Source organism: Aotus nancymaae, unplaced genomic scaffold, assembly GCF_030222135.1.
Source record: "Aotus nancymaae isolate 86718 unplaced genomic scaffold, 86718_ANA_hifiasm-v0.15.2.pri h1tg000079l, whole genome shotgun sequence".
Lineage (NCBI taxonomy): Eukaryota > Metazoa > Chordata > Mammalia > Primates > Aotidae > Aotus > Aotus nancymaae.
The window spans coordinates 26,161,553-26,188,480 of NW_026988494.1; the positions used below are offsets into that span (position 1 = coordinate 26,161,553).

The 26,928-nt window shown below is 44.7% G+C and overlaps 1 protein-coding gene across 8 annotated transcripts in view; it reads right to left on the reverse strand.

Moving 5' to 3' along the window:
• NUGGC (nuclear GTPase, germinal center associated) overlaps positions 1–26,928 on the reverse strand; it is a 99,937-nt gene that overhangs the window by 8,320 nt on the left and 64,689 nt on the right. For 7 of the 8 annotated variants that reach the window (XM_021665156.2, XM_021665155.2, XM_021665158.2 and 4 more), the window contains 5 exons: positions 25,407–25,545; positions 24,490–24,598; positions 23,099–23,235; positions 20,532–20,622; positions 15,172–17,317 (listed from right to left, as the gene is read on the reverse strand). In XM_021665156.2, coding sequence (XP_021520831.2) covers positions 17,172–17,317; positions 20,532–20,622; positions 23,099–23,235; positions 24,490–24,598; positions 25,407–25,545 — 622 coding nt within the window. In that variant the 3' untranslated portion in view covers positions 15,172–17,171. Of the gene's footprint in view, positions 1–15,171; positions 17,318–20,531; positions 20,623–23,098; positions 23,236–24,489; positions 24,599–25,406; positions 25,546–26,928 lie in introns of those variants that run through there. The other variant, XM_021665160.2, reaches the window with a different exon arrangement.

The following is a 26,928-nucleotide window of genomic DNA, read 5'->3' on the forward strand; positions in this document are numbered from 1 at the left end:
AACCAGCCTTTGATCAAGACACCCTGGTGACTGGCACATGCATGTAAAAGTTCTAGAAGGATCGATCCTTAACCACACCCAAGAAGAAAGGATACAGCCCTCTAAACACGCTCTGGTTTCCAAAATAACCTACATTTCCTGCACTCTGGAAGGAAAAGGACATATGATGTATGGGGAGGAAAGGGAGGGACCAGGATGTGTTCATTTTGCAAAGCTGCTCATGTAAAGAACCCTGCCCTCCAGGTGGCTCAGAAGGAACATCTGTGGAACTGAAGAAGAAAATTATGTAATAGCAACAATAGTAAAACAAAACCTTATAATTTGTAGTTGCTATATAATAAATTTTGCTCTGTTGTGTGCTGTTTAATATAATACCTCTCCAGCTCTGTTTAAGGCAAAATATTAAACTGCCTTCCTGCAAACCATTTAACTCTTATCTATCCTCCCCACATTCTTAGCAAAGTTCCCAAGCATCTAAAAATTCCTGTTTTACACAAAGCAAACAGAAAGTGCGAAATGTGTTTCTCAAAATGTTACTTTTCAAATGCAAAGTGCAAGGGCCATGCACCCTTGCACAAAACATATACATATTAACTGTTCTTTGTCCTGGCTTCTGTAAACCTGTTTGCTGCTGCGGCATCCTAGGTGTATAAAAGGTACCCCATTTTCTTTGTCCTTTGCTCAGTTTTCAAATGCAAATCCACTAAGCTGGTGCACCTAAATAGAATCCTCCTGTTTCGCCCATTAGTCTCTCTGGTCTCCTAATATCCGCAACAGGACGGGAGCATGAAAGCCTGGGAAATGTGACTCTGCAGTTCCCCTCTCTGACTCATGCAATTGTTTGACTCTTGAGTGACACAGACACAGCCTCTTCCCTCCTCACCCTCTTGACATCAAGAACATGACCCTTTGCAGAGAGGGGAGACCTCAGAAGAGTCAGAAGAGTCTTGAAGAGGCCTTGAACTTGAACCCCGCAGAGCCAACAGCTGGACTCGCTCCCTGCCTCCCAGAGGCATCTTTCTGCAGGAAGAGGCTCAGCTCCCAGGCAACCAGACCCTCTCCCTACAGACGCCCCTTTGCTCTTCATGCCACTCCTGGTTTGGCTTTGGTTGACAGATGTCATTTCCTCATCCCTGCTAGAGTGCAGGCTGCTTCTTCTCCCCAGGGGCCAGCAGTAGGGCCTTGTCCACCTTTGCCCTGGGCCTCCCTTGGTTCTGGGAACACAAAGCAGTTGTTAGGGACTGAATTTTGTACTCCCAAAAGTCATATGTTAAATTTCCTCCCAGCCGGGCGTGGTGGCTCACGCCTGTAATCCCAGCACTTTGGGAGGCCCAGGTGGGCAGATCACCTGAGGTCGGGAGTTCGAGACCGGCCTGACCAACATGGATAAACGCCATCTCTACTAAAATACAACATTAGCCAGGAGTGGTGGCGTATGCCTGAAATTTCAGCTACTCAGGAGGCTGAGGCAGGAGAATTGCTTGAACTAGGGAGGCGGAAGTTGCAGTGAGCCAAGATCACGCCATTGCACTCCAGCCTGGGCAACAGGAGCAAAACTATGTCTCAAAAAGCACACAAAAACAAAAACAAACAAATAAAAAAGTTCTTCCCTCCCAGTTCCTCAGAATGTATTTGGAAACAGTGTCTTAAAAGAGGTAATTAGGGTAAAATGAGGCTATTTGGGTAGATCTTAATCAATAAGACTAGTGTTCTCATAAGAAGAGAAGATTAAGACACACAGAAGGTCACCAGGGGCAGGCACACACACATGCATGCACACACACATGTACACACACACACACACGCACACAGCGGGACGACCATGTGAGGACAGGGAGAAGGCCGCTGTCCACAAGCCAAGGATGGAGGCCGCAAGAGAAACCAACCCTGCTGACACTTTGACCTCAGACTTCCAGCCTCCAGAACTGTGAGAAAAGAAATTTCTGTTACTGAAGCCTCCCAGCCTGTGGCACTTCATCACATCTGCCGAGCTGACTAATGCACCCACGAGCATGTGCGATTAACCCCATTCCAATTTCACAGCAACTCCTTCTCTTGGAGTTCCCCTTTGTTATTCACTTCTGTGAGGAACGAGATGGAAAGACTTCTTCTTTTGATTTATTATAAGCAAGTGATAGAAGGATGTAGGAGTTTGTGGACAAAACTTAAGTAGTTTCCTCCCCACTGGAAAGGTATCTGCAATGCATCCAATTGTCTTATGGTTGAGGTCTTTTTAAAAAAATTTTTACTGTAAGTTCTGGGATACATGTGCAGAACGTACAGGTTTGTTACATAGGTATACATGTGCCATGGTGGTGGTTTGCTGCACCCATCAACCCACCATCTACGTTTTAAGCCCCACATGCATTAGGTATTTGTCCTAATGCTCTCCCTCCCCTGGTGTGTGATGTTCCCTTCCCTGTGTCCACATGTTTGGTTGAGGTCTTTGTTAGCATATGTTCCAATCAGGAGTGATGCAAACTCAGGCAGAATGAGATTTCCTTTACAGCTAGAGAGCCTATAGTCTAGGGTCTGATTTGGTCTGTTGCTCATCAGCCCACTGCCAATATTTCTAAAGCTTTATGCCCAGGAGAACAGCACTTTTCACACTAAGCAAAAAAAAAAAAAAAAAAAAAAAGGCAGTCATGGTGCCTGCAATCACCGCGTGTGGCTGTGCTCAACCGTAACGGTCTTGTTTGTATCACCAAGTTATTACTCTGTTTTGTGGCTCCATCTTATTTCTCTGCATGCCCCTCCCTAGTTTTTGTTTTGTTTTTTAATCATGATCCATGTTAGTCAAGGGATGGCCTGTCCCTGTCCTGGGCCATCTGCCCTGCTCCCCTGTAGCTGGTGATAATCACATTCATGGCCTCTCCTTAACTATCTCTTTTAGAGGTGATTCTAAGGAAATACGGAGGTTACCTTTAGTTTCTTTCCAGTCCCGAGGTTCTAAGTTTTCCCTCTTCTCCTCTCAATGTCCCCAAATGGGGCAGTCTCATACTGAGCCTTGGCCTTCATCAGTCCATCACTGAGGGGTAGAACCCTCACCCGCACACATGGGTAAGCAGGATTAAAACCGCCTTTGCAAAATTATGTCAGTGAGAAAATTATGGCAGTGAGGAAAATCTGATCTAGCCAACCCTGCCTCTTGCCTTTAGCTTTCAAGCTGCCTTAATTACTTCTGGGCTTAAGCCAAGCTAACTTTGGAAGATATTTAGGTTATAGTTTAAATAATGGCCCTCCTCCCAAACTCAACAGTCTTTGAGAAGCTAATGAAAGACCACCAGGCTAGGGAGAGGAGAGGAGCCTGAATTCTGCCAAGGGGTAGACATAAATGATTGCCAGCCATTATTCCAGAGCTGCTACAGATAGAGTCACTCCTGTAGATTAGGCCTTTTGAGACATCTTTTAGGTTATTTACATGTCTGACACCCATGGCTCTATCTGGACCTACCAACCAATGGCTCCTGTGGCCCCACGCAGGAGCAACTCAGCTCAGGAGGACAGCTTCAACCCCCTATGATTTCATCTGTCTCAATCAATCAGCAGTAAGTAACCATTGCCTAGCCACCCCACTCCTCCCCTCAAACTGCCCTTGAAAAACTCCTAAACTACCCACCTTTGATGAGATGAGAGTGATTTGAGTAATAACTCCATCTCCCATGTGGCATGCCCTGACTCAGGTCAATTAACTCTTTCTCTACTGCAATGCTGTTGCCTTTGTTTGTGCAGCAGGCAGGAAGAACCTGCCGGGCAGTTCCAGGGTGTCTTCCTATCAGGCCATGGGGGCTGGACTCACACCCAGCACCCTCCCTCCTACATCAAATCTCTGCCTGCCCCAGTTACCCAAGGAATCAGTCAGTGTCACTGGGGAGCCATAAATCTCACCAGTTATTTTAACAGAATTTAAATTAAAGGTTTGCTGACTAGGTATGAAGTTGGTAACTAGGTAACAGGAAGGGAAAAGAGGAGGCCTCTTGCCAGTGGCCAGTGACGGGGGAGGGATGGGCAGGGGCACCAAGGGGTACCCCACTTCTCTGAAGGTCTGCAGGGCAGAGTAAAGGCCTCCCTCTCCCCTCTCTCTGCTTCCACTTCAACTCTAAGAAAGCCTGAGCCAGGCCTGGCCTCTACCACCATCATTGAAAACTGCTTCAGGGCTAACCTTTGAGGAGAGATTTTGAACTGTAACCACCCAGTGGGCTCCCCTTGCCTGCTGCCTAGACAGAACCAATTTATCAAGACAGAGGAACTGCAGTAAAGAGTAATTCACTCAGAGCCAGCTGTGTGGGAGACTGAAGTTTTATTATTACTCAAATCAGTCTCCCTGAGCATTCTAACCTCAGTGTTTTAAAAGATAATTCGGCAGGTAAGGGGCTTGGGAAGTGGGAGTGCTGATTGGTCAGGTGGGGTCAAAGTGAGATTTTTTTTTTCTTTTTGAGATGGAGTCTCGCTCTGTCACTCAGGCTGGAGTGCAGTGGCGTGATCTCAGCTCACTACAACCTCTGCCTCCCATGTTCAAGTGATTCTCCTGCTGCAGCCTCCCGAGTAGCTGGGATTACAGGTGCCCATCACCACCCCCAGCTAATTTTTGTATTTTAGTGGAAACAGGATTTCACCATGTTGGCCAGGTTGGTGTCAAACTCCTGACCTCATGATCCGCCCACCTCAACCTCCCAAAGTGCTGGGATTACAGGCGTGAGCCACCGTGCCTGGCCGAAAGGAAGTTTTCTCAATGTCTTCTGTTCCTCAGTGCAACGGCCTAACTGGTTTGGCCAGATTGGTGTTAATTGATCCATCGAGTGCAGGGTCTCCAAAATATCTCAATCACTGATTTTAAGTTTTCAATAGTGATGTTATCCCCAGAAGCAATTTGGGGAGGTTCAGACACTTGGAGCCAGAGGCTGGCTGCATGACCCCTTAAACCAGTTTCTAATCTTGTAACAAATTTGTTAGTCCTGCAAAGGCAGACTGGACCCCAAGTAAGAAGGGAGTCTTTTCAGGAAAGGGCTCTTATCAATTTTGTTTCATAATCAAACCATGAACTAAATTCCTTCCCAAAGTTGGTTCGGACTATGTCCAGGAACGAACAAGGAGAGCTCAAGGGTTAGAAGCAAGAAAGAGTCGGTTACGTCTGATTTCAATTTCCTCAGTTATAATTTTGCAAAGGCGGTTTCAGAACCAGTGAAAAGTGAATGCTGGATTAGAAGGCTTTGAGGGAACTTCCCCAGCTGGGTGTTTCTCTTTTGCCCCATCTTCCTTCCTCCCACTTCTGCATTCTCTCTGCTTTTATGCTCCCGTCCTGCCCGGGCACCGACCCCTCTCTCTTCTCTTGCGGCCTGAAAGGTTCCCCGTGAGGATGCGAGTGCTCAGGCTCTCTCTGTTCTCAATGGGCTGTTAAAACGTAACTGCACATCCCTGATCCACATACACAGTCTGCCACTTACAGAAATTCTCAAGTTTCAGGGTGCTGCATTATAAGGTCTCCAAAGCACAGAACCCATGGGGTTCTAGAACTTGAATTTATGTTACCATAAAGCAGTGATTTTTTTTTTTAAGATGGAGTCTCACTCTGTCAACGGGCTGGAGTACAGTGGCGCGATCTCAGCTTACTGCAACCTGTGCCTCCCGGGTTCAAGTGATTCTCCTGCCTCAGCCGTGCACAGTGGCTCACACCTGTAATCCCAGCACTTGGGAGGCCAAGGAATGTGGATCATGAGGTCGAGATTGAGACCATCCTGGCCAACATGATGAAACTCTGTCTCTACTAAAAATACAAAAATTACCTGGGCATGGTGGTGCATGCCTGTTGTATTAAAAATCACTCAGAAAGCAGTGATTGTTTAAAAAAAAAAAAGTATGAGCTGTACTCCCAGAGATTCTGATATTGGTGTCTGGACTGGGATCCACTCAAAAAACTTCCCAGCTGCTTTAAAAGTGCAACCAAGCTTGAGAACTATGCCCTAAGGTTCACACAAATACAGCAAATGAGATAAGAATGGAGCAGTGTCAGTGAGGTGTGAAGAAACACGGGGCTATGCACAATCCTCCGCTGTCATCAATCCCCACTTTCTGGTGCTGGCTCCACCCAACTGGGCTTGAGTAGGGATCTTTAACTCACCTTGAATTCTTCTAAGACACTGGGAGTTACAGAGTTTTCAACACTTCTACCAGGTTTTTACACACCTCTTTCTTTTTGAGGTTTTGATTTCTCTGAGAGAGGGAGAGAGAGAAAGTGAGAGAGGGAGGAAGGGATAGAGAAGGAGAAGAGAAAGAGGGGGAGGGAAGAGAGAGGGCAGAGACAGACAGAAGGAAAGAGAGGGAGAGAAAGGATGGGGAGAGAGAGAAGGAAGAAAAGAGAAAGAAAAGGGAGAGAGGAGGAAGAGAGAGGGAGAGGGAAAGGGAGAGATGGAGAAGAGAGAGGGAGAAAGAGAAAGAGAAGAAGGAAAAGAGGGGAAGAGAGGGAGCACAGAGGGAAAGTGACAGGGAGGGAGAGAGGGGGAAGAGAGAGGGCAAAGAGGGAAGAGAGAGGGGGAGAGATGGGGAGAGAGGGAGAGAGAAAGAGAAGGGGAAAAGGGGGAAGAGAGTGAGCAAAGACAGAGGGAAAGAGAGAGATAGGGAGGGAGAGAGGGCAAGGAGGGGAGGGAGAGAGGGCAAGGAGGGAAGGGAGAGGGAGAAAGAAAGGGAGAGATGGCAAAGAGAAGAGGGAGGGAGAATGAGAAGGAAGAAAAAATGGGTGGAGAAAATGGGCAAGGAGAGTGAGTGAGTGAGTGAGAGAGAGCGAGCATTTGCCTTGGACCCCGAGTCTCAGGCAGCAGTGGCAGCCTCCTCCCTATCAGCTAAGCAGGGCTTTTTCTTGTCTGCTAGTTCGAGGCAACATCTGCCTGTCCTCCCCAGTGGTGCCATAAGAAAAACTCATGGCCACATAACCTGACAACCCATCTGTCCTCTTTCCAGCAGCAAGAATTCACATGTTTCTTCCAGAGGCAAAAATAAAAGAGCTTTTATAGACACTATGCAGCAAGATTTGAAAATACAGACTTCACATGGTTTTGATCATCGAGGGTATCTAGAACGCAGCCCCATCCAGATTTCAGGGATCATTATCAATTTTCTCTTTGTCCCTAATCAGATTACAGTATGTGGTTGAACAAAGAGGTGTGTACCGAGTTATGTGGTATTCAGACAGAAGAAAATAAACAGACACGAACTCATCTTATTCTGGGTAATTCAGTTGGAATGGAAAGAAGTGGAAAGGAATAAAGAACCCAAGGTCAGTTGCTAACACTGCCTGTGCACGGTGTGATGCCTTCAGAGCAAATGAAAACAAGGCTCCCTTTTTCAATGGTGTCCTTGGCATGGAGATGCTGATGCTGCATTTTAATAATATAATACCATTTTATTATTTTGTGCTCCGCAGACAACACATTCCTTTATGTCATCTGGTGTGGAAAAGTGTTTTTTGTTATTACAGTTTGGATGATGTGTCCTCTACAAGGAACCTTTCCCTCCTTTCTTAAGCAGAGCTTATTGGCTATAATTTAACACTGGAAATGAGCACGAGTCAGCATTTGTGATTATTAGGTACTTGTGCAGGATCAAAGTGGCATCTCCCAAGGGAGAGACTGGGGATCAGAAAGGAGCTACTCTAAGTTGTTATTTAGCTAAGCTGCACCACCCCGTGGAGATGGAAAAGACAGAGCCTGTCTCCATTTAAGTGGTGGCGTTAGTGATATCAGCCTGGAACAGGGTGGAGAAGAGGCCTCTTAGCATGATTATGCTGAGAAACAGAGTCGAAGAGCAAGCTCTCCTCATTCGGGACAAGGCAGCATCGTGTCCTAAATAATAATAATAATTGTTTTGGAGAGATGTGCTTGCCAACAGACAATCTGCGCAGCCATAGTTCCTGCTGGTGGAGAGGCTGAAGCCATGAGATTAGAATCCGTTTCTACCCTTATGTCCAAGTTGACAAACCCAGGCAGAGGAGGGTCTCCATTGACTTTTGGCCAAAGCCCGAGCTCTGGAGTTTTCTACTGAGAAGTGGAAAAGGGTGGAGTTCCCAAAGGAAGGGGCATGGGGGTCCTCGGCAGGAGACCATCAGAGGGACTGTTAGGAGCAGAGAGAGGTCGGGAGAAATGTAGCCTTGGCAGGCCTCAGCCTGGGAGCTTCCTCTCCTTAGCCGCAAAGGCCCAGGCTCCTGTCCTCCCGTGCTGTGCCTGGAAACAGCCACCTGGCCCTTCAGTGGTTCAGCCAAACTAGGGAGGCAGAAAAGCTTGAGATGAGAAGGTATTTGCCTCCTGATTGCCACAGGCTGAGAGCAGTTAAGGGTCAACCCCCATGTCTCCCCTCCTCCACCTTTGGTGTTGCCACCCTGATCCCTCGAAGCCATAAACAGGTGATATCCCAGGCCTAAATGGCTGAGAGCCTTGTCACTGATGGTCCTCAACCTCCCTGCCCTGCATACTCACGCCCTGGGCTACAAAAGACCACCGCTCGGGGCAGGAAGTGAAGGACGCTTCTCTGCACCTGCACTGGACGGTGTTGGTCTTCAGTTTCTACTTTCCTTCCTCATTGTCAAGCTGTCAGTGGTTTTATTATTACTATTAAACAGGGACGGGGGTTCTGATTTGGTTGTTTTAGCCAAAGATGCATATTCTAAACCCAATCATGAAGAGACATCAGATAAACACACATATTATAAAACAGATGGCCTGTATTTCTCAAAAATGTCCACATTATGAAAGACAAGGAAAGGCTGAGGAACTGTTCCGATTAAAGGAATCAAAGAAACAGGATAAACACATGCAACACATCATCTGGGGCTGGATTCTCTACTGGAAAATGTTGACATATTGGCTATAACTAGGGCAACTGATGACATTCGAATGCAGATTATAGATAAGACGGTAGTATCTTATCCATAATCGACATTGAATTTTCTGAATTTGATCATTGTACTGGGATTATGTAAGAAAGTGTACTTGTTTTTAGGGAATACCAAAAATGTTAAGGGATAGAGGAACATGATAGATGCAACCTACTTTGAAATCATTCAGAAATAGACACACATGGACAGGCAAAGAATGATACAGCAAAGCAAATGCAGCAAAATGTCAACAAGTTGATACAGCGTATATGGGAGTTCTTTATATTAACACTGCAGCTTTTCAGTAAGTTTGAAATTCTTTTGACGAAAAAAGAAAAACATCAAAAGAAAGTGATGGGGAACTCCAAAAGAAAAGATCGTGAAAGGCCCATTTAAATAGAAGCAATTCATATAGAAACTAGAGGAGTTAAAAAAGAAAAAGAAATGAGTAAATAGAAGCAATTCAAATAAATATGGAAAAATGATCAACATCACCAACAACCCAAGCAGTGCAAGGTGGTACTTTTAAAAATCTCATCCCATTAACCTACTGCAGAAAAGGATAACAAGCACTTCGGTGAGGGATCAGTGACCTGGGAACTCTCATGTATGGACAGTGTTTCTGAAAAACAACTTGAGACTTGAAGTTGTTAGACTCAGACCTTGTAATAGAATTCTTAAAAGAAAAAAAAATCAGAGATAGGGACAGAGATTTATATATAAGCATATTCTCTATGATGTTATTTATGATGGAGAAAAACAGCATGATTTAAATGTCCAAAAATAGCACGATAGTTAAATAAATAATACATGTATATAAGAAAATACTGTGTAGTCATTTAGAGCTGTATTTCAAAAAACATTGTTTTCCCTGGCACACCCCTGCCCACCTCCCAACCTTCTCTCACTCTAGCCAGTCTCCTCTTTCCTGGGGAGATGAGCAGCTAGGACTTCAAGCTCACCACTGAGGTTGCAGCACACTAAGGATCACAACAGAAGACTTTTGCTCATAATTTTAACCTACTGGCCCAGCAGCTCTTGTTCCTGAATCTCCTGCTTCTGGTTCCTGAATCTACTGGGTTTCACTTGGGGTTGCTGGCAAAATATTAGGGAAATATTAGGAAAAGTTAGAAGATTATAGTCTCAAACTTTTTGGAAGGCCAAAAGGTTTTAATGGAATGGGCTGAAGGAAGCCAGTTCTTACGCTGGAGTATTAAGTCATAGGGTAAAGATTAGGGACAATACCCAGCTACTCAGGAGGCTGAGGCAGGAGAATTGCCTGAACCCAGGAGGCGGAGGTTGCGGTGAGCCGAGATCGCGCCATTGCACTCCAGCCTGGGTATCAAGAGCAAAACTCCGTCTCAAAAAAAAAAAAAAAAAAAAAAAGATTAGGGACAATAAAAGCTTCCCCAGTTAAGCTTGTTTACCCCACATCCCTTTGTCTCTAATTTGTCTGCTCATGTAAACTTTGGGCTGGATGGTCCTCTCAGGGGGAGGTCAAAGGGGAATCGCCTGTGAATGGTGTTTACTCTGGGCCCTGGAACCAAGACCTTTTATCATTCATAAAACCACTCTTTTAACCATGTTAATTATCCCCAAGCATGTTGACTTAGAACCTCTGTTATTAAATCTATACTGAATACATGTGAGGAGGTACAGGGAGGCATCATCAGTTAGCTGCAATCGCCCTCTGAAAGCAGTTCACGACAATCTCTAGCCCACTCGAAATCACTGCACTGGGTGTGGGAGTGCAGTCATCCATCCAGTCGTTGAGTCAGGGTCTCTGCAGGTGGTGATCGGCGTCTCATGAATCCTCTTGATGCTACCCTTGGCTTTTAAAGTTTTTCTTCTTTTATTGCTTCAGTCTGAATTTCTGTCTGGAATCCATGTCACTATCAGCCGAAGCCTCTTACCAGGACTCAAGATGCTGTCCCAAGTTCTTTCCCTTTTGTTCCACTCTGCCAGTGCAGCCTTCCTGACTGACAGCTCTTGGTTACATTCTTCAGGCAGTTAACACACAGCCCCACTGCCAGTGCCAGCTCTGACATTCTAAGCTCTGGTTGGAGTTAACTCCTTGGCTTCTGATACCAAGGAGGTAATTTTATTTGAAGACTAAGATTTGGAGCAGAGAGATATAAACCTAACACAACCTTAGTCCACAGCCCTCACTTGTCCCATGGGTTATTTAGAAGTGTGTTGTTAGGTTTCCAAATATTTGAAGAATTTTCCAGATTTCTTTTTGTTATTAACTTCTAATTTAATTCCACTGTGGTCAGAGAACACACTCTGTATGAGATCCATATTTTAAAATTTATTGAGACCTATTTTATGACTCATGATATGGTCTATCTTGGGAAACATTCCATGTACACTAGAAATTAATGTGCACTCTGACGTTGATTACAGAGTATTCCATAAATCTCAATTAGGTAAAGTTGATGTGATGTTCAAGTCTTTTATATCCTTACTGAGTTTTTCTACTTGTTCTATCAGTTATCAAGGGGATATTGAGATTTCCAACTATAATTGTGGATTTGGCTATTTCTCTTTTGAGTTTTATTAGCTTTTGCTTTGCGCATTTAGAAACTTTGTTATTAGGTGCAAAACGAGGATTATGTCCTCGATAACTACTTTATCACTATTCAGTGATCCTCCTTATCATTAGTAATCATCTTTGCTCTGAAATTTACTTTGTCTAATATTGATATAGAAACCTGTCTTTAAATTAGCATTTGCAAGTATCTACCTTCCATCCTTTTACTATTAACCTATTTATGTCTTTATATTTAAAGTGGGTTTCTACTAGACAACATATACGGAGGGCTTTTTTAAAAAAAGTCTAACTTGGTAACCTCTGCCTTATTTAATTCGTGTTTTAGATCATTTACTTTTAATATGTTTATTTGAATGATTGGGTTTAAATCTACTATCTGGCTATTTGTTTTCTATTTGTATCTTCTATCATTTATTTCCCATTCTTTTCTTTCCTTTCTTGGATTATTTCAGCATTTTTAATATTACGTTTTATCTCTTTACATTGTTTGCTAAATATAACTCTCTTGTTTTTCTAGTGATTGCTCTAGGATTTATAGTATATATCTTTAGCTTATCACAGTCTACCTTATACATTATATAACTGTGTATATTGTATAATAATCTTGCAACAACATAGTTTCATTTCTGCCTTCCTGGCCTTTGTGCTTTTGTCATACATTTAAATTCTACATGTTATAAACTCCACAATGCATTGCTATTGGTTTTGTGTTAATCTTTTATATAGATTTGAGAAAAATAAGGAAAAGTATTTTATATTTGCCCGCATATTTACTATTTTTGCTACTTACTTTGGTATGTCTGTAGAGTCTATTTCACTTCATTTTTGAAAAGTGTTTTTTGCTAGATAGAGAACTCTAGATGAACATTTTTTCTCTCAATTTTTAAGAGGTCACTCCACTGACTTTTGGCTTACACCATTTCTGAGGAAAAGTCTGCTGTCATTCTTGTTTTTATTCCTTTGTATGTATTATCCATCATTGCCTTTGCAGCCTCCCCTTCACTCCCCATGCACCTGGCTGGTTTTAATATTTTCTCTTCATCACTGATTTTCAGCAACTGGATTATGATGTGTCTTAGTGTGATTTTTCTTATTTTTCTTTTGCTTCATATTCATTGAGCATTTTGGATCTGTGGGTTTATAGGCTTTATCAAGTTTGGAAAAATCTCAACATCATTCTCTTGAATATTTTTCTTCCTATATCCCCGCCTCTTTACTGTTATTGTGGTTCTAGTAGTTCTAGTAACAAATATTTCAGGCTGTTTGATGTTTTATGAATGCACTGTTCATTTCTTTCCTCTGTTTCATTTTGGATAAGTTCTATTGCTCTGTCGTCAAGTTCACTTGTCTTTTCTTCTACCCTATCTAGTCTGTTGTTAATCCCATGTAGACAATGAGGCTTCTAAAATCTCTGCAAGTTCTATTTGAGTCTTAAATTTCTTCCATTTCTCTTCTCATTGTGTTTATGCTTTATTCTATCTTCTTGAGCATCTGGAGTAAATTTATTGTAGCAATTTTAATAACCTTATCTACTAATTCTATCCCCTGTGTTATTTCTGGGTCTATTTCTACTGATTTTTTTCATTATTGTTCATATTTTCCTGCTTCTTTGTATGCCTGGATGTTTTTGTTTTGATGCCAGACGTAGTCAATTTTCCATCGTTGAGTGCTGGGGTTTTTATTCCTAAATGTTTTTGTGTTTTGTTCTGGGATGCAGTGAAGTTACTTGGAAACAGTATGATTCTTCCAAAGTTTTTTAAAAACCTTTATTGGTGGATGCATAACAGCCTTTCATCTAGGACTATTTTGACCCCACTACTAAGGTGATACTCTTCTGATCAGCTTACTTGATGCCTCATGTGTAAGGTCTTCCATCATGGCTCATTGAGCTTGAACTGAGCTTTGGGGGGTTTTCTGCCTGCTTCTTTCCAGGGGTTCTTTCCTCATTTTTAGTAGTTTCCTCACAGGATATGCTAATCAGTACTCAAATAAAGAATCAGAGGAGACCCACTTCACATCTCTGGAGCTCTGTGTCCAGCTCTCTTCTCCCTGGTAATCTTCCCTGTGAATTTTAATCACTTTGGACTCTTCAAACTCTGATCTCTGTCCCCTCGACTCAGGGAGACCACTCAGTTCTTCTGGGACTTTCCCTCCCTGTGCTGTGGCCTGGAAACTCACCCAAGGAACAACACAGAGCACTGTGGGCCTCACCTCATCTCCTTCCCTCCTTTCAGGGATGACTGTGGTACACTATTTCCTCATATCTAAAAATTGTTTGCTTGTTTTGTTGTTTAACCAGAGGGTAAATCTGGTCTTGTTACTCCACCGTGGCTGGAGGTGGAGGTCCTCTACGTCCCTCCTGTGAAATACGAAAAGGGAACTATATGAACTGCAACCGAATGCTGTGTTCAGAAGTTTAATATGACACTGAGGAAAAGAGTACCCATTCCAGAGCAAAAAAAAAAAAAAAAAAAAGAAGTTTAATATGGAAAAAGAACCACTGAGACCTCGCTACATGGCTACATCTCTTTTTATCCTACTTAGGCAAAAGATATTACAACAAAAAGAGAAGAATTTAAAATCCTAGATTTCAAAGGAGCAAAAGACGTTCTAACCATCCAGTCCATCTCTCTCCTTTTGTAGAGGGGAAATGAAATCTCAGAGGTCTTAAGGAATTGTCATGTTAGTACTGGTGAGAGCTGAGATCAGAACCTTAGTCCCCCAACACACAAGTCACTAAACCATGTTATTTCCATTCTGTCCATAAATGATAGCGACCATTTGTCAAGTACCATCAAGTACAACATGTCCATATTTTGTAAGCATGATCCTAAACCTCCTGACAACCCTAGTAGTAGCAGGGTAGGCACTACCATTGTCACCATTTTACAGATAAATTACCTGAATCTCAGAGAGTTTGAATGACTTGTCTAAGACAACTGTTCTCAAAATATGGTCCCTGAAACTCTCCTATGGGGTCTGCTGGGTCAAACTATTTTTACAATAATACTAAGATGCTATCTGCCTTGTTTACCACGTTGACACTCGTACTAAAGGTATAAATGCAAAGGTGGGTAAAACCACTCGCACCTTGGCATGAACCAAAGCAGTGGCACCAAACTACATTCAAAACTCTTGTCTTCTTCACCATCATGAACTCGCGGGGCTTGTAAAAAGCCAGTTTGACTTAAAAATGTTCTTAATGTAACAGTGTGTTATTAATTGTATTAATTATTCACACCTGAGTAGATGTCATTTTATTGTTCAGTGGGACAAAATGGGAAATATACTTTAAGCACTTCTGCTGCCTCAAAGAAATGCATTTCCGTGAGTGTTTGAGTTTCAGGCTGAACTTGACACTTTTTTCTTGGACATCCTTTTTATTTGAAGTAATTACTGATAAACTATGATTCATCATATGCAGTTATATGGCAAATGTTTTCCCAAAAATGAAGAAAAATGAATCTATTTCTTCAAAGAAAACAACTAATAATATTTGTTGTCAATGATAAGATGAGCGTTTGGAGGAGGAATGGAATTTTGTAAAACTTATATTTTTCACTGTGAGCTTGACAGCTTTTCAATACTTCAAGACTCTCCTGATGGGATTGGTGAAGACACTAATAAAATGATTTCATGGTATTATACAATAAAATGCATCAACATTTGGAATATCTGCTTAACTCAGTGAATAAATATTTTCAAGATAAGCAATGCCTGATACCACAAAATCATACATTAGTAAAAGTATCCATTCAAAGTACAAAATCAACCAATGCATTTTAATGTAATAGGATTTGAAAAATGTTCACTGACATGCTTTCAGATTCCACATTGCAATTAACTTTTAAGAAACTGCCATCTGCCTTTGTAGAATCAAAAAATATCTCAAGATTACCTGAAAAACCTATTAAAATACTTCCTTGTATTCCAACTGTAGATCTGTGTGAGACTGAGTTTTTCTCATATACATCAACGAAAACAACATATTGCAACAGAGTGGATGTAGAAACTGACATGAGAATCCAACTGTGTTCTATTAAGACAGGGAATAAAGAGATTTGCAAAAGTGGAAAACAATGTTACTCTTTTCAGTACATTTATTTATTTATTGGTAAAATAGCTTTTTACATAACAATGTGTTATTTTTAATAACACATAATGGGTTGATTACTGTTACTTCTTAAAAAGTAAATAATTACTTACATTTTCTCCTATTTAATTTTGAATACAGTCAATATGAACAGCTATAACCCACACAAACAAACGCTCCTTAGGGTCCTTTAAAAGTGAAGGGTCCTGAGATGAAAACGTTTAGGAAGTGCTAGTTTTAAATAGCACATCTGAGCAGTGGTGAAGCCGAGTCTATGTTCCTCTGGCTGCCAAACCCATTTTGTTTCCATGACACAATGTTGCCTCCTTCCCCAAAGTCTCATCAGTATTACAATGAAAAAGAGAATTGGGTCCCTAAAAGCTTTATTTTGCAATGTTTTCCATAATACTTAAGTTTTCCAAAGTTTAGATACTTTTCTTCATCGAAAGATGAATTTCTTTTTATGGCTTATTTTATATCTTACAATGTTGTTTTCTAAAATATTTAAGTTTTTTGATGTTTAGATATTTTTTATTTTTGAGATGGAGTCTTGCTCTATCGCTCAGGCTGGAGTGCAGTGGCATGATCTTGGCTCACTGCAACCTTCGCCTCCCAGGTTCAAACGAGTCTGCTGCCTCAGCCTCCCGAGTAGCTAGGGCTACAGAGGCATGCCACCACACCCATTTTTAATAGAGATGGGGTTTCACCGTGTTAGCCAGGATGGTCTCAATCTCCTGACCTCATAATTTGCCCGACTTAGCTTCCCAAAGTTCTTGAATTACAGGCATGAACCCCTGCATCCAGCCTGATGTTTGGTATTTTTGAGGAAGCAAAAGTTTTTTGTCCTAATGCTTTAGAACTCCATTGGGTATTGAAGATGACTAGTTTTTGGCTACAAAATAAAATGCAGTAAACATACTAGTTTTATATTGCATACAAAGTCCAAATAGTTGGGAAATGTCCTCTATTAGATTTCACAAAACAGAAAAAATTCTGAGCCAGGCACGATGCCTTATGCCTGCAATCCCAGTGCTTTGAGAGACTGAGGTGGGAGGATCACTTGAGTCCAGAAGTTTGAGACCAGCATGGGCAACAGAGCAAGACGCCATCTCCACAAACAATTAAAAAATTACCCAGGTGTGGTGGCCTGTACCTGTAGTCCCAGCTACTCTGGAGGCTGAGGCTGGAGGATCACTTGAGCCCAGGAGTTCGAGGCTTCAGTGAGCTGTGATGGTGCCACTGCACTCCAGCCTAGGCCCCAGAGGTAGACCCTGTCTCTTAAGAACAAAAAAGTATGTCCGGGCACAGTGGCTCACACCTGTAATCCCAGCACTTTGGGAGGCTGAGGTGGGCAGATTGCTTGAGGTCAGGAGTTCAAGACTAGCCTGGCAAACATGGTGCAATCCTGTTTCTACTAAAAATACAAAAAATTAGCTGGTGTGGTGGTGGGCAATAATCCCAGCTACTCGGGAGGCTGAGGCAGGAGAATTGCTTGAACCCGGGAGGCGGAAGTTGCAGTGAGCCAAGATCACGCCACTGCACTCCAGCCTGGGTAACAGATTGAGACTCCATCTCAAAAAAAAAAAAAAAGAACAAAAAAAGTAATTCTGATTGTCTGGCTCTGGGTTGATTTTTCATCCGTTGGGACTAAGCCCTGGGAATTACAGTGACGTCCTGGGGGGGCCAGCCTTGCGGGGGGATGCCCTTAGGAGGAACTCTTGCATGCCCTTCCTCAGCCGGGCATTCTCCGCGGCCTCCCTCAGGCTTCTGTGCAGCTTCTCCATCTCCTTGTATTCACTCCCGACATCTACAGGAGAGCAGAAAGCGCACGTCAGGACTCGACGTCCTTTGCAGAAACGTCTCCAGAAAGCAAATCCCCCATCAATCCTGTCACTTGTCCCAGAATATGAGATCTGGAGTGGCGCTTACAGATCAGACATCAAAGCAGGTATTCCTCCTCTTACCAGAACGCTGTCTCAGCATGGGGTCACCCTCAAAAGAAACACAAACCTACCCATAAGAAAAACTCTGAGAAGTCACTAGGTCTGTATTAAGCCTTCACAGCCATGTAATATACAAAGCGCATTGCACAATAACACCTCCCCTAGGTCCTCTCCAGGCGGTTCCCCCTCCTTTCCCACCCATCCCTATCCTCCCGGCACAACCCATTCTCAGTAAATATTCTCTCTTTCGTATCTCAGGGTTTCATCCGACGATCTGCAATCAAATCATGTTCTCACAATGGTTAGCTTTATGTGTCAACTTGTCTAGGTCACAGGGCCCAGACACTGGGTTAAACGAGAGTCTGGATGCCTCTGGGAGGGTGTTTTTAGATGAGATTGACATTTAACTCAGTGGACCTCAAGTAAAGCAGATGGCCCTCTCCAGTGCGGATGGACATCAACCAGCCAGCTGAAGGCACGCATGGAGCCAAAGGCTGGCCTCCCTCAAGCAGGAGGGGATTCTCCAGTGACAGCCTGGGGCCTTCGTCTACAACATCAGCTCTGCCTGGTTCTGCAGGGATGTCCTCTGGACTCGAACTGCCACTCTTTCTGGAGTCTCCATCCTGCTGGCCTCCCTGCATCAGCCTGTGGGCTGACCAAGCCTCCACCATTGTGTGAGCCAATTTCTTAAAATAAATCTCTTCCTCTGTCTATCCACACATGCTACTGGTTCTGTTTATCTGGAGGATGCTGCCTAATGCTGTCCCCTTTGATGGGACACTTCAGACTGAGCGCCAAATGCCTTTCCAAACCCCCTTGGCTTTCTGTGCCCCAGAGGGTGACTCAGGCTAGCTGGCCCTGAGCCTGGCCAGGGATGGGACTCATGAACAGGAGGGGAGTTAGGACCCTGAGTCTTTTTGTCTTGTCTCATATCTGGAAGACCTCCCTTCTCTCTGCTGCCTGTGAAATCAACCTAAGCTTCGAGGCTTCCCCTAGGACCCAGCTTCAGTGAAGCTTCCCACATCCCAGCCCTGAATAACCACTGCCTCCTGAACTTCAAGAATGACGATCTGAAGTCTGAGTGGGTGCCCTCCCTCAGGGCCTTGCTTAAGTGTCCCATTCCCAGGGAGACCTTCCTAGACCACCCTGTCCCCTACCCCAGCATCCCTTCCCCCTGACTCTGCTTCGCTTCCCTGACACATATTTCACTTATTAGTTTGCTTACTGCCTGCCTTCCTCCCACTGGGCTGTGAGCTCCGTGAAGGCAGGGACTCTTGCCTGTATTGGTCACCACCGTGTCCTCAGCACCCAGGAGGTGACAGAATCGCTTGCTGAGTGAATGCAAACTCCCCAGTCTCAAAATGCACATTCTTACACATCTTGTCTTACCAACCAGGTAAGGCCCTGTCAACAGGGACTGCCTTTTAGATTTCTTTATGACCTGGGCACCTGCCACAGCCACCCTGACGGGACGTACATTCGTTGTCGATGGTGAAGAGAAGGAAACAGGCTTAATTACAGCAGGCGCAACTGACATCAAACTGAGGGGTACATGATCTGTCTGTGAGACCTGGTCAAGAGCTCTGGCAAGCAGGAGTTCTTTAAAGACGCACACCGGAATGACTATCATCTTAAAACTTAGATTCCTATAAAGGTCTTGAAAGAAGGTCGTGAGAATCCAACACATTATAGTGTGAGGGTGTTGAATCTCCTCCCCTGGAGTTCATTAGGAGCAGGTCAGAGGTCCATCTAAACAGCCATAAATGGGGCAGAAAGATTCCCAGAGAGATGGAGAAGTGCAGAACGATGTTTAGAAGCAGCAATTGCAGCTTTGAGTTTGGGAATAGCTCTGTCTACGTTCACCCTGGCAAACTGAGCAGCATCAGATCTATTCATTTCAGCAGGCAACTATAGATGTGGAATAAAGGATAAAAGGCACGGCCAGGTGCAGCGGCTCACGCCTGTAATCCCAGCACTTGGGGAGGCCGAGATGGGCAGATCACCCGAGGTTAGGAGTTCGAGGTCAGCCTAAATAACATAGAGAAACCCTTTCTCTACTAAAAATACCAAATTAGCCAGGCGTGGTGGCACATGCCTGTAATCCCAGCTACTCAGGGAGGCTGAGGCAGGGGAATTGCTTGAACCCAGGAGGCAGAGGTTGTGGTGAGCCGAGATCGCACCATTGCACTCTAGCCTGGGCAACAAGAGCCAAACTCCATCTCAAAAAATTATACATCCATAAAAGACACAAAATATACAGGGGGCAGAGCAAGTTTCCTCCCCTCCCCTCCAGCCTTCCAGTTCCCCTCCTTAGAGGTAACCAGTACTATCAGTGTTCTGTGTACCCCATGGAGATTTTTATGCACATAGCAACATATACATATGTGTTTCCTTCTTTCCCCTCTGACAAATGGCAACATATCACACACATTTACTCACTTTGTAATATATTCTGGAGATCATTTCATACCATTACTTATAAAGCTGCTTTATTTTTCTAACAGTTGCTCGGCCTTCCACTGGTTATGTCTCTAATTTAATTTCAGCAGTGCTTTACTTACAGAGATTTGAGTTGTCCCAATTTTTGACATTAGAAACAATGCTACTCTGAATAACGGTGTCTATATGCCATTCTCCCTGCATATAAGGATATCTGTATGGTAAAGTCTTAGAAGTAGGATGGCTGCACCAAATGACATGTGCATTTTAAGTTTGGCTAGAAATTACCCAATTGCTTTTTGTACCAGTTTACACTCTCCAGTTTATACCAGGGGCCTGGTGGAGCCCATAGCCTGAAAGGGACATGGCTGCCTACCCCAAGGTCCACAGCTGGTGCTGCATCCCCAGGCCCCAGGTGGCTTAAGAGAAGCCTTTCTCCACCATTGCCAGACAATGAAGTTTTTCATAAGGAGTCATCAACTTCAAAGAAAGGCTTTATGGAGTCAGCATCATCATCATGATCTCCATTCCTTGCCCTGGTCATTCTTCCTAACTTAATACCTTTAAATTCAGGAAGAAGCCGCCACAGCCAGGGCCGTCTGCACAATCAGCCTGCATGCAAAGCTTTGCTGTATTTACCTGCAAGCTCCTTGTAGAGGCCATCTCCCTGGGACGAGGCGAGGGCCAGCATGGTGGCGATGCTGCCCTTCACTTTCTCCACGATCCCAGCCTACATGACAAGAACGTTCATTCTGTTAGGACGGTGCAGCCCAAGGGAAAGTGGATCTTATCAAAGGGACCCTACACAGTCCCCCAGCCACAGAATGTACAGACTTTCGAGGACACCAAATGGCCCAGGAAGCAGCAAGACAATGTTTCTGTGGGTTCCAGCCGCCTGTACAGCATCGCCCTCCCCGCCTACAGACTCATGCGGGACTGAAGCTCTGGTGCCAGCTGATCAAATCAGGAGCTAATGGGGAAGCCCAGAGGCATGGGGGACAGAAGAAGGGCAATCGCAGAGACAGAAAAAGAAGGAACGAGCTGGCCACTCTCCCACTGTCCTCTCCTCTGTGCATCTGCTCACTGGGGAAATGTTTGCTGGACACCTGCTCTGTGCCACTCACCTTACGGTACATGTCTGATTCTTCCCAACTGCCTGAGAGGTGCCTTCTTGCTACTCCTAGTCCTTTTATCAACTAAAACCCCTTTCTTCCCTCTTCTGTTTCTTGCCTCCCTTTGAAAAAACGTCATGCTCCTTCCTCTAGCCTGGCAGAGTCTAGTTTGGAAGCTGGGTCTCCCGGGCTTTTCTTTTAACATTGTAGATTCCAGCGTCTCAGCTCTAGCTGTGGGCCTGGAACTTGTAACTCAAGGCTCTAGGTTTCTGCCTCCTCACCTCTAAGATCAGGGAATGAGAGATTCACAGCTCTTAAACCAGGAGAAGCAGTCACCTCACTCTAGAGTGAGCAGCAAGCCACATTACAGATCAATATATCAGAGACTAATCTGTATATTCAACGAAATGATATTCTATTATTTAACTTATAGGACTATTTCAAAGAGGTAATTTTTTAAAAAACAGTAAATCTTCAGACATTACATATAAAAATAAATTTCATCTATTGTGTAGAACTAAAATATTTTAAACAACAACAATTAAAAGTTAACTGGCATTCTTTTTTTTTTTTTTGAGATCGAGTCTGAGTCTTGCTCTGTCACCCAGCTGGAGTGCAATGGCGTGATCTCAGCTCACTGCAACCTCTGGCTCCCTAGTTCAAGCGATTCTCCTGCCTCAGCCTCCTGAGTAGCTGGGATTACAGGCATGTGCCACTACGCCCAGTTAGTTTTCGTATTTTCAGTAGAGACGAGGTTTCACCATGTTGGCCAGGATGGTCTCAATCTCCTGACCTTGTGATCCACCCGCCTCGGCCTCCCAAAGTGCTGGGATTACAGGTGTGAGCCACAATGCCTAGCCAACTGGCATTCTTAAAACAAAACAAAAAAGATCACAGAATGGGAACACTCTGTGATCTGGCCCAGTTTTAACTTCCTACATTTCTGTAATTTAAGATACATCTGTACATACACATTTTTTTTAGTGACATACACATTTTTTTTAGTGACATTGTTTCCTGGGAGTCTTAAGATCCAGTATCTATGTATTCAATGGGAAAATGGGAACCGGCTATGTGGAGTTCAGCCAATTTCTTGCCCATGAATTTGTAGACTGTGATAACGTGTAAAAGGATTGAAACTGAACTGCTGCTGGTAACAAGATGCCTCTTAGCCTTCTCCAAGGGGAAAGACATGCTTTGAATTGTAGAGAAAGATATTTTCCAAAGCTGCAGTCCTGGTAGAGGAGAGAAAACTGGGCAGAAACAGGTTGGAGGTGATTCGAGAAGGCTGGTTCTGAGGTGGACTGAGACAGCAACGGGCTAGCGTCCTTGAGGGCCTGGGACACAGGATCAGCTGGCCTGGGTTGAGGCAGAAAATGTGGAGCCTCAGATGGCCAGGGAGGGAGCCACAGTGGCACGGACTCCAAGGATCTCTACTATTTGGGGGAAAAAGGGTGGCAAGCCACGAGGCCCGGAGCAGAGGCAAGGTGGTCCTGGTAGGCTTAGCAGAAGCATTTAGGTCCAAGGAAACCATCAGAAACTGTCTTCTGGGGGAGATAAAATTAAAGCTGAATGTGTGCTAGGTACCATCACTGGCCTTGAGGATGGTATTGCTATTTACTTATTGACATTTTGCGTAGACAAGACATTTCCCTCTTTAAACAATCTGTTTTGAGATCATGCTGCTGTTGGACCTGCTGGAGCCAGGCTCCCTTGTCCCGAATCCCGGCCGTGCATCTCCCTGGCTGTGTGGCTGGTTGACACACCTCTCGCTGCCGGAATTTTCCTCTCTATAAAATGGGAACAATGCTAGCATCTGCCTCACAGACTTGCTGGGGATTAAACAAGCCAGTGTCTGTAAATGCTGAGCACATGTCTAGCTACCACAGTTGCAGTGCCACTGGTGACTTAAGAGAGAGGTGGGGCGCAGGAGAGTGCTTGCTGGCAGAGCTGCAGCTCTCAAGTCAAAGCCCCAGAAATTATCTGTTCCATGTGGGTCCAAATGCCTACTATGTCTTCCACCTTCTGTGACTGCCTCCCCTCCTCCCACAGGGCCTTTCAGGGTCTAGGATCCGGGCTGTGGGCGTAGAGTACCTTCAGCTGCTGAAACTGGTGCTGCATCCTTTCCTGGGCCCTTTCAAACATGCCCTCGGCCACCTGCTGGTCCACTCCTCTTCTGATGACATCTTTCATCCGCTCACATGCTTTTTTCCCCGTGATCTGAGCTGCCTCTGGCAAAAATGATAGCCACAGTCACACCATGACTAGGACATGCTTAGAAGTCTTTGGCATCATGGCCAGGCACGGTGGCTCACAACTGCAATCCCAGCACTTTGGGAGGCTGAGGCAGGCGGACACCTGAGGTCAGGAGTTCAAGACCAGCCTGACCAACATGGTGAAACTCCATCTCTACCAAAAATACAAAAATTAGCTGGGCGCGGCACACACACCCATAATCTCAGCTACTTGGGAGGCTGAGGCATGAAAATCACTTGAAATCGGGAGGCAGAAGTTGGAGTGAGCTGAGACTGCTGCCACTGCACTCCAGCCTGGGCGACAGAGCGAGAGAGACGTCATCTCGAAAAAAAAAAAGAGAAAAGAAAGAAAGAAATCTTTAGCATTAGAAAGAAAAATAAGCAAGTCAAGCAAACAAACAAACAACAACAAAGTACACACACACACACACACACACACACACATATAAAAATAACATTTTCAATATTTAGATAATAACCAGCATTCAGAAAAGCTAATGACTGAATTAGGCTGAAGCTTGCAAAATCACTCCCTACCCCTCAAACAATGGAGCCACCGAAACAGGAAGAGTATAAAAGTGAGTTCACAGGCGAGTCCAAGTATTTGTGAATAATTGGAAATAAGAATAAGAGCTGGACACTGGGTTCTACAGCTAAATCAGCTGAGATGTGGTAGGGTAAAAAGCAGGGTGTCTGGACCAAAGGTGGACAGAAAGAGCTGGAAAACACAGAGAAGGGTCCCCACACCTGCAGTCATGTGGTTGCAATGTGTGGACTGAGAGTACTGTGAAGACTTAGGGTGCCAGCTAGGTACAGTGGCTCACGCCTGTAATCCCAGCACTTTGGGAGGCTGAGGTGAGTGGATCACGAGGTCAGGAGTTCGAGACCAGCCTGGCCAGTATGGTGAAACCCCCCGTCTCTACTAAAAATACAAAAAATTAGCCAGGTGTGGTGGTGCACGCCTGTAATCTCAGCTACTCAGGAGGCTGAGGCAGGAGAATCGCTTGGACACAGGAGGCGGAGGTTGCAGTGAGTGAGCCGAGATCGTGCCACTGAACTCCAGCCTGGGAGACAGAGTGAGACTTCATCTCAAAAAAAAAAAAAAAAAAAAGACTTAGGGTGCAAGGAGACAAGGGGTTTGAGGGAGCCACATAGCCACACAAAAGGATGTGAAAGGCGCTGACAGAAAGTCCCAGAACAGGCAGAAATGCTGCTCTCCGCGGCCCACACCTTCATAACAGAGCTTCAGGTCACTCTGGATAGAGGTGGTGAGGGACTCATAGATCCTCCTCTTCCTTCTGAGGATGTGGTCCTCCAGGCCCCCGAGGATGGCGCTTATCTAGGAAGACATAGCAACAGAGGCCATTGGTGGCAATTCCTTCAATGGAAGCAGGTCAGGTGTCCCAGTGCCTGGCCACCATTCCCTCCTCCTTAAACGATGCCTGGCTGTTTGCCTGTCATCTTCACAACTAGGCTGAGAGCTACTCACAGGCAGAGCTTTGTTCTAAGCATCTCTATAACTCAAGCGCTTCCCATGCTGCCTGGCACCTACAAACTACTCCATAAGTATTTCCTGAGTTGAACTCAGGCACAGGCAAGGTCCTGGAATGGTCCCTCTGGGGGGTAGAGGAGATACAAGCTCTTTCCCTAGAACCGCCATGTAATTTGGGCTAGCACTGGAAGAAAGTGAGTCACAGACAAGACTCTTGAGGCCTCAAAACTAAAAACTGACCTAAAATTCAACAACAAAAAAATGACTTCTTTAAGCTTCACTGCACTGCATGCTACTTTGTAACACTGGTGAAAACGGTAGGTTAGCAAACATGTTTCCAGTTGATGCAAAGTTTCATACAACTAAAGCTTCTTTAAAGATTCTTCCTGGAAACTGAGCAAACTTTACAACCTTGCTGCACGCTCTCGGTTGCTTCACGGTGGAACAAAGGTCTCACACCTCTTCCAAGGCAGTCTTAGGCCCACTGCTCTCCCCACATCCCATTGCGTTCTGTGTTTCACAGCACCTCCTAGAGGCCCTCCCAGACCCCAGACACTCCAGGGAACAAGCAGGAACCCACTGGCAACCTACAAAACCCGCCTGGGAAGGAAGCCACGCCAACCTCACTGCTCTCCTCACTGTATAAGGAACTTACCTCCTGGATCAGGAAATTTTTTTTGCAGCTGTCATATTTCCAGCCACTTCTTATCCCAATTTCCATCATTTTCTCCTGCAGGGAGTACTTAAAAGCATCAAGGTGAGGCATCAGAGCCAAACCAGCGGGCTTCCCCGTCCTACGGAAGAAAGTGACAAAAAAGCCTACAAGAATGGTGGCTGCTGTGAGACTGAAACAAACATGAAACTAGCTGTGTCCTTCTGTTCATTTAAGAGAAGGAGGATGAGATGCAACAATTATCAAATCCCTATAACGTGCCAGACACTGTGCTGTGCCAGGCCTTCGACATAAAAACCTATGAAGTTCGCGAGATAATGCCCATTTAACAGGTGAGAAAACTGAGGTTCGAAGAGAATTGCTGATGTGTCCAAAGTCAGAGAGTTAGTAAGAGGCAGAGCCAGGCTTGGAATATTGCTTTAACTGGAGAACTCACAGTCTTTCCACGGTCAACATGTGTCCGCTTGAAAGGGTGGAACTGGAACTCTTATACCTAAAAGTTGGGTAAGATCTGAGGAAGTGGAAAGAAATTATTCCCCATGGGACAATGTGGGAAGCACAGTGGTTTCAGAATATCCCAGAAATAGGAAGTGAGAGGCTGCAGAGGAGAGAGCACAAGCTTTAAATCCCAGCTCGCTGCTCATGAGTTGGGCGCCATTGGGAAAGTTCCACCATTTTCTGAACCTCGGTTTGTTCAGATGTAAATAGAAGCCACTGCTTAAAGTTACTGGGAACATCTGATGAGCTAACGCATGCCAAGTGCTTAGCACTGGTGCCTAGGACATGTAGCTACTCTCTCTTTGCCACCTGCTGGGCGGGCTACAGCAGAGGGAATAGGCAGAGGTTGGAAAGGCAATCTGAGGCAGGTGGAATGTCTTGAACGCATTCTAAGGAATTTGAAGTTTAGTCCACAGAATTGTAAATAGGGCGGGGGTACAGTCGGTGGAATGACATAAACCAAGATGTGCTTTAAGAAAGGTGGGGCAAGACCAAGCGCAGTGGTTCACACCTGTAATCCCAGCACTTTGGGAGGCTGAGGCGGTCAGATCACGAGGTTAGGAGTTCAAGACCATCCTGACCAGCACGGTAAAACACTATTTCTACTAAAAATACAAAAATTAGCCTGGTGTGGTGGCAAGTGCCTGTAATTCCAGCTACTCAGGAGGCTGAGGTAGGAGAATCGCTTGATCTGAGAGGCAGAGGTCGCAGTGAGCCGAGATTGTGCCACTGTACTCCAGCCTGGGCGACAGGAGACTCCATCTCAGAAACAAAAGAAAAAAAGAAGAAAGGTGGGGCAGGGATGGGGGCTCCGAGTAAGACACAAGCAAAGGCTGGAGAATGGTTCAAGCAGCCACCAGTTGGCAACCATGTGAAATGCCAGCAGGAAGGATAGAGATTGGAGAGGGGCAGCTGTACTGGGGACTGAGAGATTCTGCTTCTGTCAATGGAGTAAAGAACTAGAGGTCAAGGAAGGAGGGAAGGAGGGATCACCAAGGAGGTATAT